Here is a 16,123-nt window from a genome sequence, read left to right on the forward strand (position 1 = left end):
AGATGGAAAAAGGGGCAAGGGGGAGAGAGGGGGGAGAGAGAGGGGGGGAAGGGAGGGGGTGGGGTGGAGAGAGTGAGTGAGAGGGGGAAGATGGAGGATTAGAGACAATCACCATGGGGGGAATGAAACGGCACGTCTGAACGGTGAAAGAAGGAGGAGGAAAGGAATCAGCACGCTTCGGACGGGGGGGGGGTAGAAATAGAAAGGGTTACGCCCGCCTGGATGACGGGAGTGAAGGAAGTCGTCAAAACACTTGAAGGGACCCCCTACACGGGAGTAGGCACCTTGCCTCTAGTACGGCAGGAGCAGCTGGGTCCGATGACGCGTAGCAGAAGCCGGATGCAGGCAATTGACACACACACTTTATAAGGGTTTCTCCCAGACTTCTGTTTTAACGCCCTGATGATGTCAGACGGTTCTGACGAAAGCTCGGCTTATTAAATTTTTAAATTTTTATACTTTACACCTCTTGGTGCTCGGTTTTATTCTTTTACTATGATTCCCAAGAGTCGGATTTTTAGCACTATTAATTCTCATACATACATCTATCTATCTATCTATCTATCTATCTATCTATCTATCTATCTATCTATCTTTGGTTATTCGGGTTTTCTCCCGCGTAAAATTGGAAGTGTCTTGGCGTCGAAACATCGCCAAGACACTTCCAATTTTACGCGGGAGCAAACCCGAATAACCAAAGACCTACATACAAACACCTGCGAAAACCTCAGAAAACATATATATATATATATATATATATATATATATATATATATATATATATATATATATACACATACATACATACATACAAACACCCGCGAGTTTATGTCATAGCAAATTCTTCATTTTTAAGATGGTTAAAAAGAAATTAGGTTTGTTGAAGTCACATCACACTCGTGTCAGAAGCACCAAGGCTCTTCCAGGTTGAAAGAATTAGCCGGTGACATCACCGTTGCCTAGGGACACCCAGTATGGGGATCCTTTCATGCCCTGGCAGGCTCTGGAACAAAGAATGGGAGCTCATCCCTCCCCATGGCAGCACTCAGGTCTTGAACACTGCTTGCTAACCTCCAACCTAACATCCTAACCATTTGAGCCATTGTGCTCCCTTTGTTGTTTGTTTGTTGAAGTAAACCAGCAGAACCACCACAATGGAATCATGCCTAGTTTATATATGATGCTTCCAAAGCTGTTGAGAACTTGAACAAATTAATCATGGTGTAAGTCTCCCTTCTGTTTTTTGCTCCTACAATTTTTGGATATTAAAATTCAAATTCAGATTTGTAATTAATCTTTCTTTTGTTTAAATATGAGATCAAAACAACCAACCACTAGGAGATACATTAATTGCATCCATTTCATATAGTAATGTGTTTTTCTTTAACCAGGCTTTGGATTGCTTATAATTGAATGGAGAAGTGTGCCATTTTATATATGTTTTGCATTTATTATAGCTTATAGGGCTACTTTCCAATTTAAAATAATGAGGATGAGTTAATCTTCAGAGTGATACAAGGAGTCTGCAATGGGCAATCTTTCGACTTCCTCTAGCTTTTGCAATAAACAATGTTCTGCAAAGAATTATAAAAATGGAAAAATGACTACATATTTTTCTTAAATTTGATTGGATGATTATTAGATTTACAATATAAATAAGTTTTGTCAATTTTACATTTGGAATTCATTTATTTGGAAACATGTATCTATTGTTTTAAATTATGATTTTTTAGAAATTGTTACCATATCTTATTTAGATCTAAGTTTTAAATGCAATGAACACATCCCACATTGGGTGAGACAACTTCCCTTGGCTCTTTTTCCTTTTTGCTCATCATGCATTGTTTCTCTCATTTTCCTGAAACCTCACATTCAGCATTCAAAAGAGGTTAAGTTAAAATGCTGATTACAATGTTTGCAAGACTAATTCTCTTCTCTCCTGCAATTTGGATGGCAATAGAGAGTTTTAATGGAAACTCATTTGTGAGAAGAAAAATAAGAAAATGATTTTTAATCAAACCTTTATTTCTTTCTGAAATTTCTAAAACATTTGACAGGATATTCTGGCTGAATTATAATACATTTTCTAAAAAAATGAAAATAAATACAATAGAAGAAAACAGTAAAATAGTAGAAAACAGTAAAATAAGATGCCGTAATATATATTACTTGAGGCAATATTGCTCTGTGTATACATTTATATTCTAAGGGCCACTGAAAGATTATTGTGGATTCTGGATTGGCACAAAGAAACTGAAAACTTTTCCAATCTGTTGTTGATAGTATGAATCGGATGAACAAGAAAAGAGCGCCTATCAAGAGTATGATAGTGACAGTGATGTTCCTGAAGAACTGAAAAGGGACTATGTTGATGAACAGACTGGAGATGCCCCAGTAAAAAGGTACTTTTATGAGCATACATATTTTACAGTTTGTTCCATTCTTGAGAATTTGTTAATCACTTCAGCATTACTGAAATTCTAAAAGGAAGAACAACTTTAAAAAAAAAAAAAAACAACCAACCCTTACTTTCAGATAGCCAGATGGCCTCTTAGAGAGAATAAAACAACTTGCCTCAAAAACCTCATTTGAGTATCTTGAAAGAACAGTTAACTAGCTTATAATATTAGTTAATTATTAATGTGTCGATAGTATTTTTACTATCATGGAAAAAAGAAAAGGAGTCCCTATAGATTTTACTTCACTAATTGTTAATATAGGGGGTAGCCCTCATCTCTGATTCAAGGCCATGGACCAATGTTGTCCAAGGACATTTCTGTGGTCACATGACCCGCATGATACTGTTTCCTCCCCATCAAAGTGGTACCTATTTATCATTTGTGTGTTTGCAAACTGTTAGGTGGGCAGGAGCTAGGTGAAGATGGGTGCTCACCCCCTTGCGCGATGCTCGGGTCTCGAACCTGAGCTGTTGGCTTTCCAGCTGACAAGCCCAATGTGCTGAGCCATCATGAAAGACCAGGAGTATATTTAAGATATTTTGGGTCATTTGCCATGGTAACTAAAGATCCTTGCTAAATTGTCAAAGATTTCACTTGTCTTAGAATTTTATGGCACGTAATGGTCAAGTAAGTATTGCCTATAGTTCACAAGCAAGGACAAGAGTATGATACCCTTGTACCATTATTCCTCAAATAGTATTTCAGGTGGTCTTTGCTTACTGACTGCCTTGTTTAGGGACCATTCTAAATTACAAAGTATTAAAAAAAGGTTTGTGACCAAACTTCAGATTTCTGACTGTTTCAGGGTCCTTGAATCACATGATGCTTCACAATTGGCTTGTGACAAGCAGTTAATAGAGAAGGCAGAAGTAAACTTCTAAGTTGTGGTCATCTGATGTTTCACTTAACAATTGCAATGCTTTGCTTAACAACCAAAAGAGAAGGAAAGTTGTAAGCTCATTGTGGTCACATGATTTTACATTTAGTGACCATGGTGCTTAGTTGTCAGTTTCAATTGTGATCACTCAGTGAAGACTATTGTATTTAAGATATGCTGCCTTTGATTCAGGAGATAATATATCAAGATTATTAATTATGATCACTATTCTCCATGACTTGCCTAAATTAAAGCCTCTTTTTGAATTGTGGTCAGCTCCCCTGCTGAGATTATGGACAAGCTATTGCCATTTTCTGGGATATATTTTGAGCCTGTGATTTTCTGTGATCTCCCAACCAAATCCAAGCCAGTCTGATTAACTTTTTGAAAACAGTCAGTGTTGGTTAGATAGACAGAAATTAGATAGACTTCAGGTTAAGGGTTGTTAAAATTAATGACCATCACAATATTATTATAAATTGTCTTGGGTCTTGAGGTCCTTGACTTCTACTGAGGATGAGCACATGCTGTGCTGTCTTAGGCAGCCAAAATGTCTTGACTTTAGCATTAGGTATATCTTCTGTGGAGAGAGGAAAAAAGTCCTCTATAATTGGAAAGAAGCTACATAACTATTTAAGCATTTGTAACACTAAATCTCCCCTAGGTAAAGATTTATTTACTTGCAACACTCATTGCTTCCAAAATTAGTCTAACTTTAATTCTAAGGCATTATTACTTGTACTCAAGGTCAACACATAACCTTTATCCTGAAAACCAATACATCTGTTATTTCTAGTCCTTATAATACTTACACAGAATAATAAAACATTATAAATTGCCTATAAAATTAAATTGTTCATCTGTTGTATTTTTTAATCCAAAGAATAAAGTGAGAAAGGATGACAATGAATAGATCCTAAAAGCAGTTTTAGGGAACTGCTTTTATTATTCCAGCAATTGTTTTCATTTGAATATGACAATAAAATGGAGGTAAGCAAGGTATTACAATTTTCTCATGATTGAAATTAAATTTCTAAGATGTCAGAACAAAAGCAATTAAAATATATTAAAATATGAACACACTCTCTTCAACTTTGTTTTATATTATAAGAATTGTATTACATTTTTAACCTAGTACAATTAATTATACAAGTAGTTCAAGTAATAATATAAATGATAATACTCAAAGCAGAACAAATACGTTTCATTTAACTACTGTTAAGAAAGTTTCATATCTAAAAGAATAAAAACTAAACTAAAACTAATAAAAACTAAAAATTCAAACTTGAATAAGCTTTAATTTCTACTGTTTAATTAAACTGCAGTAGAAATTGATTAAAAAGGAAAAGAAAAAAAAAGAAAAAAAATGAATTTCTGAAATGTGAGAGGAAAGAAATTTTTTTTGGCTTTTCTTATTCTCTCTCTTCCCCCCACACACATACACTTTTTTTTCAAAACAGTATTTATTAGGCATTTCTGATTTAAGTTGCATCATGACACTGACTGAGGATGATAGTTGTTCTCAATATAGTCACTGGTTGCTAGTTTGATATAGAGTATACATACATATATATATAATACTGTTTGCTGACATAAAATGAAATAATATTTGTTTTTCTGACACTTCTGAGCATTTTACTGGATATCTGTGTACTTAACAATATCTTTAACCTAGTGTTTCTCGAGAAACTCTGAGGACCAGGAAGAGATCAGATTATTGCCTCAACAAGGTGAATGCCCCGATTTTAACCAACACTACACTTAATGTAATTAGGCTTGTTGGTAAGTAAATTTTTGGGATTTTTATTTTTAAATGTGCACTGTGTGTGATTTATATATTTTTATAAGACTGGAACTTAAGCCTTATTAGAAAAACATTTTTATTAGAGCTCTCCATACTCTCATGAAAATATATCCTCTATTTCTTGGGCAACAGAACAAATCAGGATGGGTCATTTCGATTGTATAACAACTATCACAAAAAATATGTATACACATATAACATTTCAGTGTGTGAAGGAGTATTTTCTTAATCTTTATTATAGTGTTATAGCCTAAAATGCATCAGATATAGATGGAATATTAGATATATAGAGAAACACATACAGCTAAAATCTACAAACATAAATAAAAAGTTAGCAATGCAATAGAGGCACAGAATCAAGCAATCTGGAAGGATTCATCCATAGTCTTATGGTGGCATTATAAAAATATCCCTTGATACATATCCCATGTGGGGATGCTCTGTGGAGTCTTCTATCTGTGGAATTCTGGGAACTGAAGTCCACATATCTTGAAGTTGTCAAGGTTGAAATACAGTGATTTATTCCATTCTCAAGAAATTCCTTGGCAGGCAGTGCCAAGCTTATTTGTTTCTCCTTCCATCTGATCAGGATACTAATGTATCATCCCAGTCTGCTTGAGTCTGCCTCTGTTTTTTTGATATGTCTCAATTATGACTCATTTATCTTGGTAATTAGTATTATTATTTTGTATTTTATGCTTATTTTTATTTAGGTTTTAGATGTATGTGCTTATATCTGGCATACATAAAAAGATAGTTTATGTTTGTGTGCATGTTTTAAAAAATCATGGTTCTTCAAGCTCAGGTTTGAAGTACTCCCATTTTTTACTGTCTTGGAGCCACCGTGTGCCCAGCCTCTTGGTGATTGTTGGCTCTTCTAGGTGCCTACAATCTGCAGCTTTGAGCTGGGAATTAGAAAACAGAAAATTCATTCTGTCTTCTGATAGTCACCTTCAACCCCAGGTTAGGTAAAGGAGAGTGCTGACTGGGGAGGGGAAAAAACCACCTGCTTCTCTGGGAGAAACTGCTTCTCCTGGGCATTGGATCTTGCCTCAGTCTCACCCTCCAGGTGATGGCACTATTGCTTTGGAAGAACAGGCATATTTCTAAATCAAGTCTCCTTGTAGTTATTTACAAATTCCAGGAGCAGTAATAATAAGTCAGGTGTCTGTTGCAGGACTCCTGCTTCTGCTGTCTCTTTGTGCTTTTTATATACTTGGCTGAGTTTTTGGTGTTGTATTCAGTACTCCCCCCCCCCCAGTACTATGCAGTTTACACCAAGGGCAGCAGGAACATACTGTTGAATGCAAAGGCAAATGTTATTCTTTTCACCTTTATTTGGCTTTGTGTGGATTTTAAATGTTGTATTAGAGAATTCATAGTCAAAATTGGTGTTTTCACCACCCCCCATCACTATTGTTAACTTTTAAATTATGATTTGGACTAACAAAAGATTTATCCTATGCTCAGTTATGGTTTTTGGATATTTTTTTTCTGCATTGTTTGCCTCATATATTAAACAACAAGCAAGAAGCCATTATTTTGAATCTAACAAAGAATAGGTAAATACAAACTAATGTCATTGAGTTCAGAAGAGGAAGATTCTTGTGGATCAAATAGTTCAATTTACAGGTAAAAATAAATTATTGTGAAATAAAGAAGGCCCTTATTTCTGTATTCATGTATATAGCAAACATACTTGATCTTCCAAAGATAACAATAAAAGGGTAAGGAGCCATAATTTTATTTTATTTTATTTTTATTTTACAAACAAATTTTTATTTGTATTAGAGCTGAATTGGAAGTAAGCTCACAACAGAAGTTTCTGTCTGGAAGTAATATTCTTATCTGTAGGGAAAATACCTATAAACATTTTTGAACTACATTATATGCTACATGGACTTTCGATCAGGGGAGGATAATAGGGCAATATCTTATTGCACTATTTTAACAGAATCAATGATGTGTTAAACAGGTATGTGTTACAAGGAAGCTTTAAATAGTTTGGTTACTCTGCTTGCTATTTAATCTTTGTTAAGATATAAGAGATGGCCTTGGAGAATTTGCTACTTCTGGATGCGCATCAATATATGTATTTTTATAATCCCTGATGTAACAAAATTTGCTTTACTATTTAAGGAGCTTTTTCATAACAATTCCCAATCAAGTGACCTTACTGACTCATTAGCTTAATCTAAATAATAATAATAATAATAACAACAACAACAACAAATAAATAAATAAATAAATAAATAAATAATAAATAAAAAGTTGGAAAGCACCTTGGAGGTCATCTAATCCAACCCCCTGCCCAGGCAGGAAACCCTATACCAGTGGTTCTCAACCTGTGGGTCGGGACCCCATTTGGGGTCGATCGACCATTTCATGGGGGTCGCCAAGCAAGGCTGTCTGCCATTTTTTTTGTCCGCCATTTTTTCCCCTTTTCCGGTGGGTGCCTTACCTCCCTTGGGCTGGGCCAGCTGGTGGTCGGCCTGCTCTGTCTCTGCCGCTTGCCAGCTATGCCTCGGCCGGCGCAGGGGGCGGAACCATGCATGCGCGGCGCTCCCGGACAGGGAAAGTCCTTGACTTATGACCGGTTGGGTAGTCCTCGACTTACAACCGGTTTAGTCCTCGACTTACGACCGGTTTAGTCCTCGACTTACGACCGGTTGGGGTCGCGGCATTAAAAAGGTTGAGAACCACTGCCCTATACCATTTCGGACAAATGGCTGTCCAGTCTCTTCTTAAAAACTTCCAGTGTTGGAGCATTCACAGCTTCTGGAGGCAGGTTGCTCCACTGGTTAATTGTTCTAACTGTCAGAAAATTTCTCCTTAGTTCTAGGTTGCTTCTCTCATTGGTTAGTTTCCATCCGTTGCTTCTTGTCCTGCCTTCAGATGCTTTGGAGAATAGGTTGACTCCCTCTTTGTGGCAGCCCCTGAGATATTGGAACACTGCTATCATGTCACCCCTCGTCCTTCTCTTCATTAAACTAGACATACCCAATTCCAGCAACCATTCCTTATATGTTTTAGCCTCCAGTCCCCTAATCATCTTTGTTGCTCTTCTCTGTACTCTTTCTTTAATTTAAATGAATGGATTTTTATTATATGGACATAAGGGAATGTAATAATTAAATTGTTTTCCACATAACCTTATTTGTATGCATTTTTGTCTGTAGTGCTGTTTTCCCTGAGTTCTTTCTTGGTATTTCATTATGCTTAGAGAAAATCTACATTGATTAATTTCATCTAAAAGCATGAGTTGTAATGCTTCAGAATCTTCTGGGATCCTGCCATAATAGGTTAATAAATTTTGCCAGTCTTCATGGCCAAACTCTTGGAAACCTGATAGAGACACTGGTCATCTTTAGTGGATCTTGGCATATATAAAATAATTGAAATAAGAAAAATAAGAAAAAATCCTAAATGCAGCTCACAAATTGATAGTTTTTAACTATTTCCATTATAACTTCTATAAAAAGTATCTCTAGATAGCCTGACAGTTATGTTGCAAAAGTTTTCAGCCTTGTTTTAAATATTAGTTTGAGTATAAGAATCTGGGCACAGCACAGAATAGAGATGCACATCATTTCTTAAAAGCTACATGTGAGTGTTGATGCCTTCTCCAGAATAAAATGGGATATATGGATATATAGAATAAAATGGGATATATAGAAATCATATGATTTATATGAATAGAAATATAAGATTTTGATTCATCTCCTACTTTTGTATGATCATCTTGGGCCTAAATGTACATATCCCTATATTGGGAATTCTATATTGTGTCTACTTTATATGATATTAATATTCAAAAAGCTCTATGAAAAGTTCTGTTTTAATAGCTTTGCAGCAGGATGCCAAATTGGTGCTGACCTAATTTTGAGGTGGGACGCAGAGGGAAAGATTCTGTTAAGTGGAACTACAATTTAAAAACAGTGCCTGTTTTGAACCAGTGGGTGGTTCAATCAGTCAATTTCAACTTCTCGCGGGGAAAAAAAAGATCTTGCAAAGTTGGAATTGATTGATTGAACTTTTTAGTCCCACCCAGTCTGCTGTTACAACCGCAGCCACGCCCACCCAATGGGCCACACCTACCCAATTGGCCACACCCACCCAGCACCCGACGATGCATAAGTGGGTTTTGGGTTGCAGTTTGGGCACTCGGTCTCTAACAGGTTCGCCATCACTGAGCTAAGCCATCTTGGACTTTCAGGTTTAAAAGCACATTATGAATTATACCCAGAAATCTTAAGGAAACAATATAATGGATGGCTGTCAAGAGTTTTCACTTGCCAACTGCAGTTGCAGTTTCCAGGTAATTTTCAGAAGTTAACACTATGGAGAAGGCATTGTTATATGCCTTAATGGTGATCAGAGCAAGAATCACTGCGGATTTCTTGATGCTCTCTCAGTTTGGTTGTTTTCATGCAGACATTTCATTACCCAAACTAGGTAACATCATCAGTCATGGTAGAGAGTAGGGTTTCCTCTCATTTTGTATTCTGGTGGCTCATTTTGTTTTCTGTCAGTGTTGGTGGGGGTGGTCTTTGTGGTTCTTTGTTTTGTTTTTTTTAAATATATTTTATTGATTTTTTTAACATAAACACCTTAATATTTGGTAAACAGTGTGTTGTCTAGGCTTATATTTACAAAGTAATCACTAACAATCAGTTTTTATATTTCAAAGGCCACATAATAGCTTTGCTTGATTTCCTCTTCTTCCAATAATATTCTCTTTGCCAACCTTGAATTAATATAATTCTTATTAATTCAATAGGTAACAATTTAAATATACATTTTTTTCTGAAATTTCTACCAATAATAATCACATCAACATCATGCTTCTTTTCTGTCTAGTCATCTTGGTTGCCTCAGTATGAATCCTGTTTACAATTCTTATTTAAATTTGTTTTCCCTACAATGTTCAAAACATTCTTACTGACTAAAAATTTCTCAAGGCTAATTACATTTAAGTATTTAAGTTCGTGGTGGCGAACCTATGGCACGCGTGCCAGACTGAGCACGCAGAGCCCTTTCTGTCGGCACACGCGCCAGAGGGACGCTCCCCTCCCCCTCTCCATGTGTGCCTGACTAGTGGGAACTGGAGAGGGCAGGGAAACCAAATCCAGCAGCGCTCTCGCAGGAACAGCTGCGAGAGCTGGACGGGGAGAGGGGAAGCTATAAAAGCAGGTTTTGGCGGGAGTGCAGCAAGTGAGCGAGCAGACGGCATTTGGAAGCGATGGTGGGCATGAGTTTGGAGAAGACAAGTATAGGAATATTTGAAGAAGTTGATAAACAATCAAACAACCTGAAAAAGATAAAGAAAAAAAATTGGCAGTACACATAGAGATAGTTCTCCACTTATGACCATAATTGAGCCTGCAATTATGGTTGTGAGTCATGATAGTAGTTGAGTGTGTCATCAAATGACTGTACCCAATTTTATGACCTTTGGTTGTTTTATGCAGTGGCTGTTAAGTGAATGCTGCAGTCATTAAGTAAATCCGTTGTTTGCTATGAAGTAATGCCAGTTTCTGACAAAAATTGTGATCACATGACCACAGGATGTTGCAAATAGTTGAAAATGTGAGCTGGTTGTTTAGCACCTAAAATGTGTTCACATGACTATTGCAAAGGGGTCAGGAATCAGAACTTTGAATCTGGGTTATAAGTAGCTTTTTCAGGATCTGTCATAACTTTGAATGGTTGCTAAGCACAGTTATAAGTGAGAAACACCTATATATATTTGCTTGTGCACACTCTTGTATACTGTATGTGTTTTGCAAGTTTGTGTAAATACATATAAAATGCCAAACACTTTACACTGTGAGCACAATTATTAGACAAGTTGAATTTTGGAGGATTAATTTTCATATTGAACAACTACAATGCTCGTGGTCAATCCACAATATTAATAAACCTCAAACCTGAATATTTAAGAAAGTAAAAGTGAAGTTTTTGGCTTTCTATGTGTGCACAATTATTGGGCAAGTATTAATGTGCAGAATTATTCAACTAAATGAAAAACAAAAAAATGCCCATCTCACTTGTTTATTTGCATCTGTTAAAATGACAAAAATAAACAAACAACTCAAAATATACAAATAAACATTTCTGACATTTCACACAAAAAAATCAGTGACCCATATAGTTACTCTTCTTTTCAATAACAGTCATAAGCTTTTCATTCATGGAGTCTGTCAGTTTCTTGATCTGTTGATGATCAATGTTTTGTGCAGCAGCAATCACAGACCCAGACACTGTTCAGAGGGGTGTACTGTTTTCCTTCACAGTAAATCTCCCATTTAAGAAGGGCCCACAAGTGTTCAATAGGGTTTAAGTCAGCTGGGGAAGGGGACTGTGTCATTATTCTTTCATTTTTAATACCTTTATTGGCTAGCCACTCAGTGGAGTACTTCGATGCATGTAATGGAGCATTGTCCTGCATAAAATTCATGGTCCTCTTGAAAGATGCAGACTTTTTCCTGTACCATTGTTTGAAGAAAATGTGTTCTAAAAACTGGCAGTAGGTTTGGGAGTTGATTTTGAATCCATCTTCAACCCGAAAAGGTCCAACTAGCTCATCTTTATAATACCAGCCCATACCAATACCCCACCTCCACCTTGCTGGCGTCTGAGTTGAAGTGGAGCTCTATGCCCGTTACTGATCCAGCCACGGGCCCATCCATCTGGTCTGTCAAGAGTCACTCCTATCAGTCCATAAAAATCTGCCTTCAGATATTTCTTGGCCAAGTCTTGCCATTTCAACTTACATGTCTTGTTCAGTGGTGGTCAGGTTTCAGCCTTCCTTGTCTTGGCCATGTCTTGAGCACTGAATACCTTGTACTTCTGGGCACTCCAGGTAGGTTGCAGTTCTGGAATATGACAGCCCTGGAGGATAATGGGTTCCTGGTAGCTTCATGTTTGATTCTTTTGAAATCTTTGGCAGTTAATGTGCATCTTTTTTTCTCAACACTTTTCTTGTGACCCTGTTGACTATATGCAACAAAACGTTTGATGGTTCTGTGATCATAATATCTTAGCAATTTCAAGAGTGCTGCATCCCTCTGAAAGACTTTTTACAACGTTTGACTTTTCAGAGTCAGTTAATATTTTTTTTGGCCCATTTTGCCTGAGGAAAAGAAGTTGCCTAATAATTATGCACACTTGATATAGGACATTGATCTCCTTGAGTCACACTTGATATGCTTATATTCACTAATCATTTCACGTTTATACAGCTTGGAGGTGGAAAATATGCAGGCAAATGATGATACGGTCAAAATACTCACTCGCCTAATAATTGTGCATACATCCATTTTCAGTTTATCCAGATTGACATTTATACAGATGAAGGTAATCTGTTAAGAAAAAATATCTAGCCATGGAAAAGATGTCTTAGATCAGGGGTGTCAAACTTGCAATGTCATGTGACGTGTCATGACGTATCGTGACTTTTTTTCCATTGCCGGCAATGGGTTGGGTGCGGTTTCAACATGATGCACCTGGCCCATGGGTCAGCAGTTTGACACACCTGTCTTACATTGTACCAATACAAAATGGAATTGCAATAAATAACTTAATAAGAACAATCACCATCATATAAACCCATTTTAGTATTAAAAATAATTTGATTTTTTTCTTAAACATATGACTCAGCAATTTGCAAGCTACATAAGTTTATGAAAATGAAATAAAATATAGAGTTTAAATAAAAATATGACCATGCATTTTTCTTTAAAGTCATTGCAGAGTGTAGCTTAGAGTCATTTAGCAACAGTTTGCAGATATGAAGGTGATGAAAAAGTGATTTTACGACCAATTCTCAGATTTATGACTTTTGCAGGTCTGTAAAACAAAGTCAAGGTGAAGCAAGATAGTAAGCAGAGTTCATTTAGTGACCACTTTGCTTAATGACTCAGCTGCTGGTCCCAGTAGTGATAGTTATGTGAGGACTGGCTGTATTTGTCAAGAAACATGATTTGCTTTCTTCATGTTTGCTTTCATTGCCTTTGATTTTTGTAGAGTACAATAAAAAAGAACTTCCTGGTGATAACCAGTTTACTGACTGGTTGCTAGTTTTGTAGAAGTACGTTGAAAATTTGGTTTCATTTTATAGCTGGAATGAAGAAATCTTCTTGGAAGATAAATGGTATTGAGCTGCACAATGATGCAACGATAAACATTCTTGGCACCTAGTGGGGAAAAATATCTAGAGGGACAAGATTTAGGAGTACTTTGTTTTTCCCATGGATTCTTAAATATTGTCCTTCAAACTCTTTGCTAACTAAGTATGCCATATTAAAAGAAAAATGGAACATTGATGCCTGCATGACAAGAGTAAATTATTTTATATTGCATATAGATGTTCTTAAGTACTTGAATTATTGTGTTATAGTCCTAAAGAGTAATGAGTGTCAGCTAGAAGTAGAGGTTCAGAAAACTAAACAGTTCAGAACTATTTAATTTTGTTAATGCCATTAAAAGAAGTCATTTAAAAGTATATGTGGGCACTTTGTACATTTTGTTTTGGAGTGCAACTTGTCTTACTACTACTTATATTTTTAGGATAAGATACTAAATGAATACCACAGGAAATACGCAAGAGTCAGCTGTTTAACATTACCCTAGATATTGGAAAAGAAAAACTATAGCTCCTCTGTCTTGATTCAGCACCTCCACCCAAAGCAGGGCACAGAAAAAATTAAATCATAAATTAAATTCATTCCCCAGGTCTATGTCAGTGTTTTTTTAATTCTTTGCAAAATTGAAATAATTTAAAGAAAATGTGTTGGTATTTTTAAGAAAATTGATATAATTAAAGCTGTATTACAGCCATTAAAAACAAAGATTAAGAAAAAAAAGTTGATTTTTTTCCTGTTATTGATATTTTTTCTTTGGACTAATAGAAACATTTAGAAACAAAATTAAGATTATTTTTTTAAAAATCCATAAATAATTGCCTCTTTCTCTGGTGGGAAACAACAACAAAGAAAGCATCAAAACAACAGAAATAAAAACATGTTGGAGGTCAATTTCATACAAACTAACAAGTAATAAAGAATGGTTCACCTTGTATCCTGGTCAAATGCCTATAAGTCAGTGGTGGCGAACCTATGGCACGCGTGCCAGAGGCGGCACTGAGAGCCTTCTCTGTTGGCATGCTCGCCACTGCTGCCAGCAGCAGGTCCATCAGGCTGCCCCCGCCGTCCAGAGCAGGAGCCCCACCCAGCACAAAGGAGGTGAAGCGGCCGACTAGCAAGCTCGAGTAGAGGTGGTAGAGCAGAGGTCAACCATTGTCGATTGGTGGACTGGAAGAAAAGGGAGGGGAAAGCATTTTACATGCGCGCATGGGGCCGCGAGCACGCACGTGCTGCAAATAGGGCGGGGCTAGTGCCTGCGTGATACCCACTAGCCCTTTCCCATTCTTGCATGGTGCAGCGCCTTGTATTTGCACCCTGTGGCGTGGTGGCCGTTTTTGTGCCTTGCAGCACAGTGGCCCATTTTTTGGCCACCAGTTTTTGCGTGTCAGAGATGGCACTCAGAGGTGCCTCCCTGCCCCCCCCCCAGGGCACCACAATGTTCATGCGGTCCTGGCACTTTGCGATAAATAAGTGGGTTTTGGGTTGCGATTTGGGCACTCGGTCTCTAAAAGGTTCGCCATCACTGTTATAAATATACCTCACATTTTCAATGAGAAAGCCAGAAGGATTATTGAGGGGGGATATTCTATACAGTAGGCAGAATGGCTTAGAAGGCATGACTCCTTAGATTCTAAGGAGTCATGCCTTCCAAGCCATTCTGATAACATTGTTTAATAGAAGAACATATCCTATGCCATTCTTGTCAGATTTTATGGAAAAGGCAGAAAGAATTGAAGATAACCAGTCCAGCAAATAGCTTGGCTCTATGCCGTGAACAATTTTGTAAGTAATTACCAACTCCTTGCATTGTAGCCAGAAGCATTAGAGATTCAGTGTTCATTCATATGACTAGAGAGTTCTATTCCTGGTTTCATTTGAATTAAAAAATACATTGTGTATCTCTTGTACTGAGGCCTACAATATTTTATGATTATGGTATGTTTCTTTAAGGTGATATAATTTTCATTGGAAAATTCAGGATAAATAAATTATAATTTCCTGATTATTTCCATGATTTATGATGTCCAGATTGTATAATTGCTTTTAACCAAGATGGCATTTTTTGCATGAAATAGCTGACATTTGGGGTAGAAGATATGGCACTGAATAAAGAATTGAATATGTATTTGGGAATTTTAGAACAAGGTGTCTTCGGTTCTTTTAACAGATCCCATTGGAGATACCTGTGCCAAATTCTAGCATTACATCCCATATAATTTGGTCCACAAATGGGAACTAAATAGTATTAAGGTGATGGGAATAAGCTTGAACATTAATAGCTCAGTCCATAAGGATAAGACTTATTTCATTCTGTGTGGCAAACTAAAAAATATTTTTCAGTTTTCTGGTGTATATTTATTGTAATTGCCCCAAAGAACCTACCTACCCCAATACTCTTAACTGGGAGGGTTATTATGCATTGTCTGAATAGAGAGAGACATCAAAATGGAGGAGTTGCATAAAAAGTAGAGTCACCGAGCTAAAAATAATGCTGACAAATGTATGTAATGAAGGCAGGAAAGGGAAGACTCCATTCATCATAGCTTCTGTCTCACAGTTAGGAAAAATATGGATAGTCAGTCTATGCTACACATTGACCTCCTTATGTCTTTCCAGAGTTCCCTTTCGCATAAAGCAGAAGTAAAAACTAACATATTTGAAAGACTACTGACAATAACCTGAGCATTGCAGTTATTGCAGCAAGAACAAAATCCTACATTCAGTATTACTAGCACAGGAAGTAGATAGAATGTGTTGGATTTTAGTTGTGGTACTTAACATCAGATCTATTCTGTGACAAAAAGAAGGAGTATTTTTATTCCATTCCTGGGGCTCA

At 36.7% G+C, this 16,123-nt stretch overlaps 1 protein-coding gene across 1 annotated transcript in view; it reads left to right on the plus strand.

Annotated features, from left to right (window-relative positions):
• Window positions 1–16,123, plus strand: part of VPS50 (VPS50 subunit of EARP/GARPII complex) — a 90,494-nt gene that overhangs the window by 47,205 nt on the left and 27,166 nt on the right. The window contains exons 19-20 of the mRNA XM_015811571.1: window positions 2,284–2,402; window positions 5,012–5,118. Of these exons, the coding sequence (XP_015667057.1) occupies window positions 2,284–2,402; window positions 5,012–5,118 (226 nt within the window). The remainder of the gene's footprint in view (window positions 1–2,283; window positions 2,403–5,011; window positions 5,119–16,123) is intronic.

Source organism: Protobothrops mucrosquamatus, unplaced genomic scaffold (assembly GCF_001527695.2).
Source record: "Protobothrops mucrosquamatus isolate PMUCROS unplaced genomic scaffold, P.Mucros_1.0 scaffold45, whole genome shotgun sequence".
In the NCBI taxonomy this organism is placed as follows: Eukaryota; Metazoa; Chordata; class Lepidosauria; order Squamata; family Viperidae; genus Protobothrops; species Protobothrops mucrosquamatus.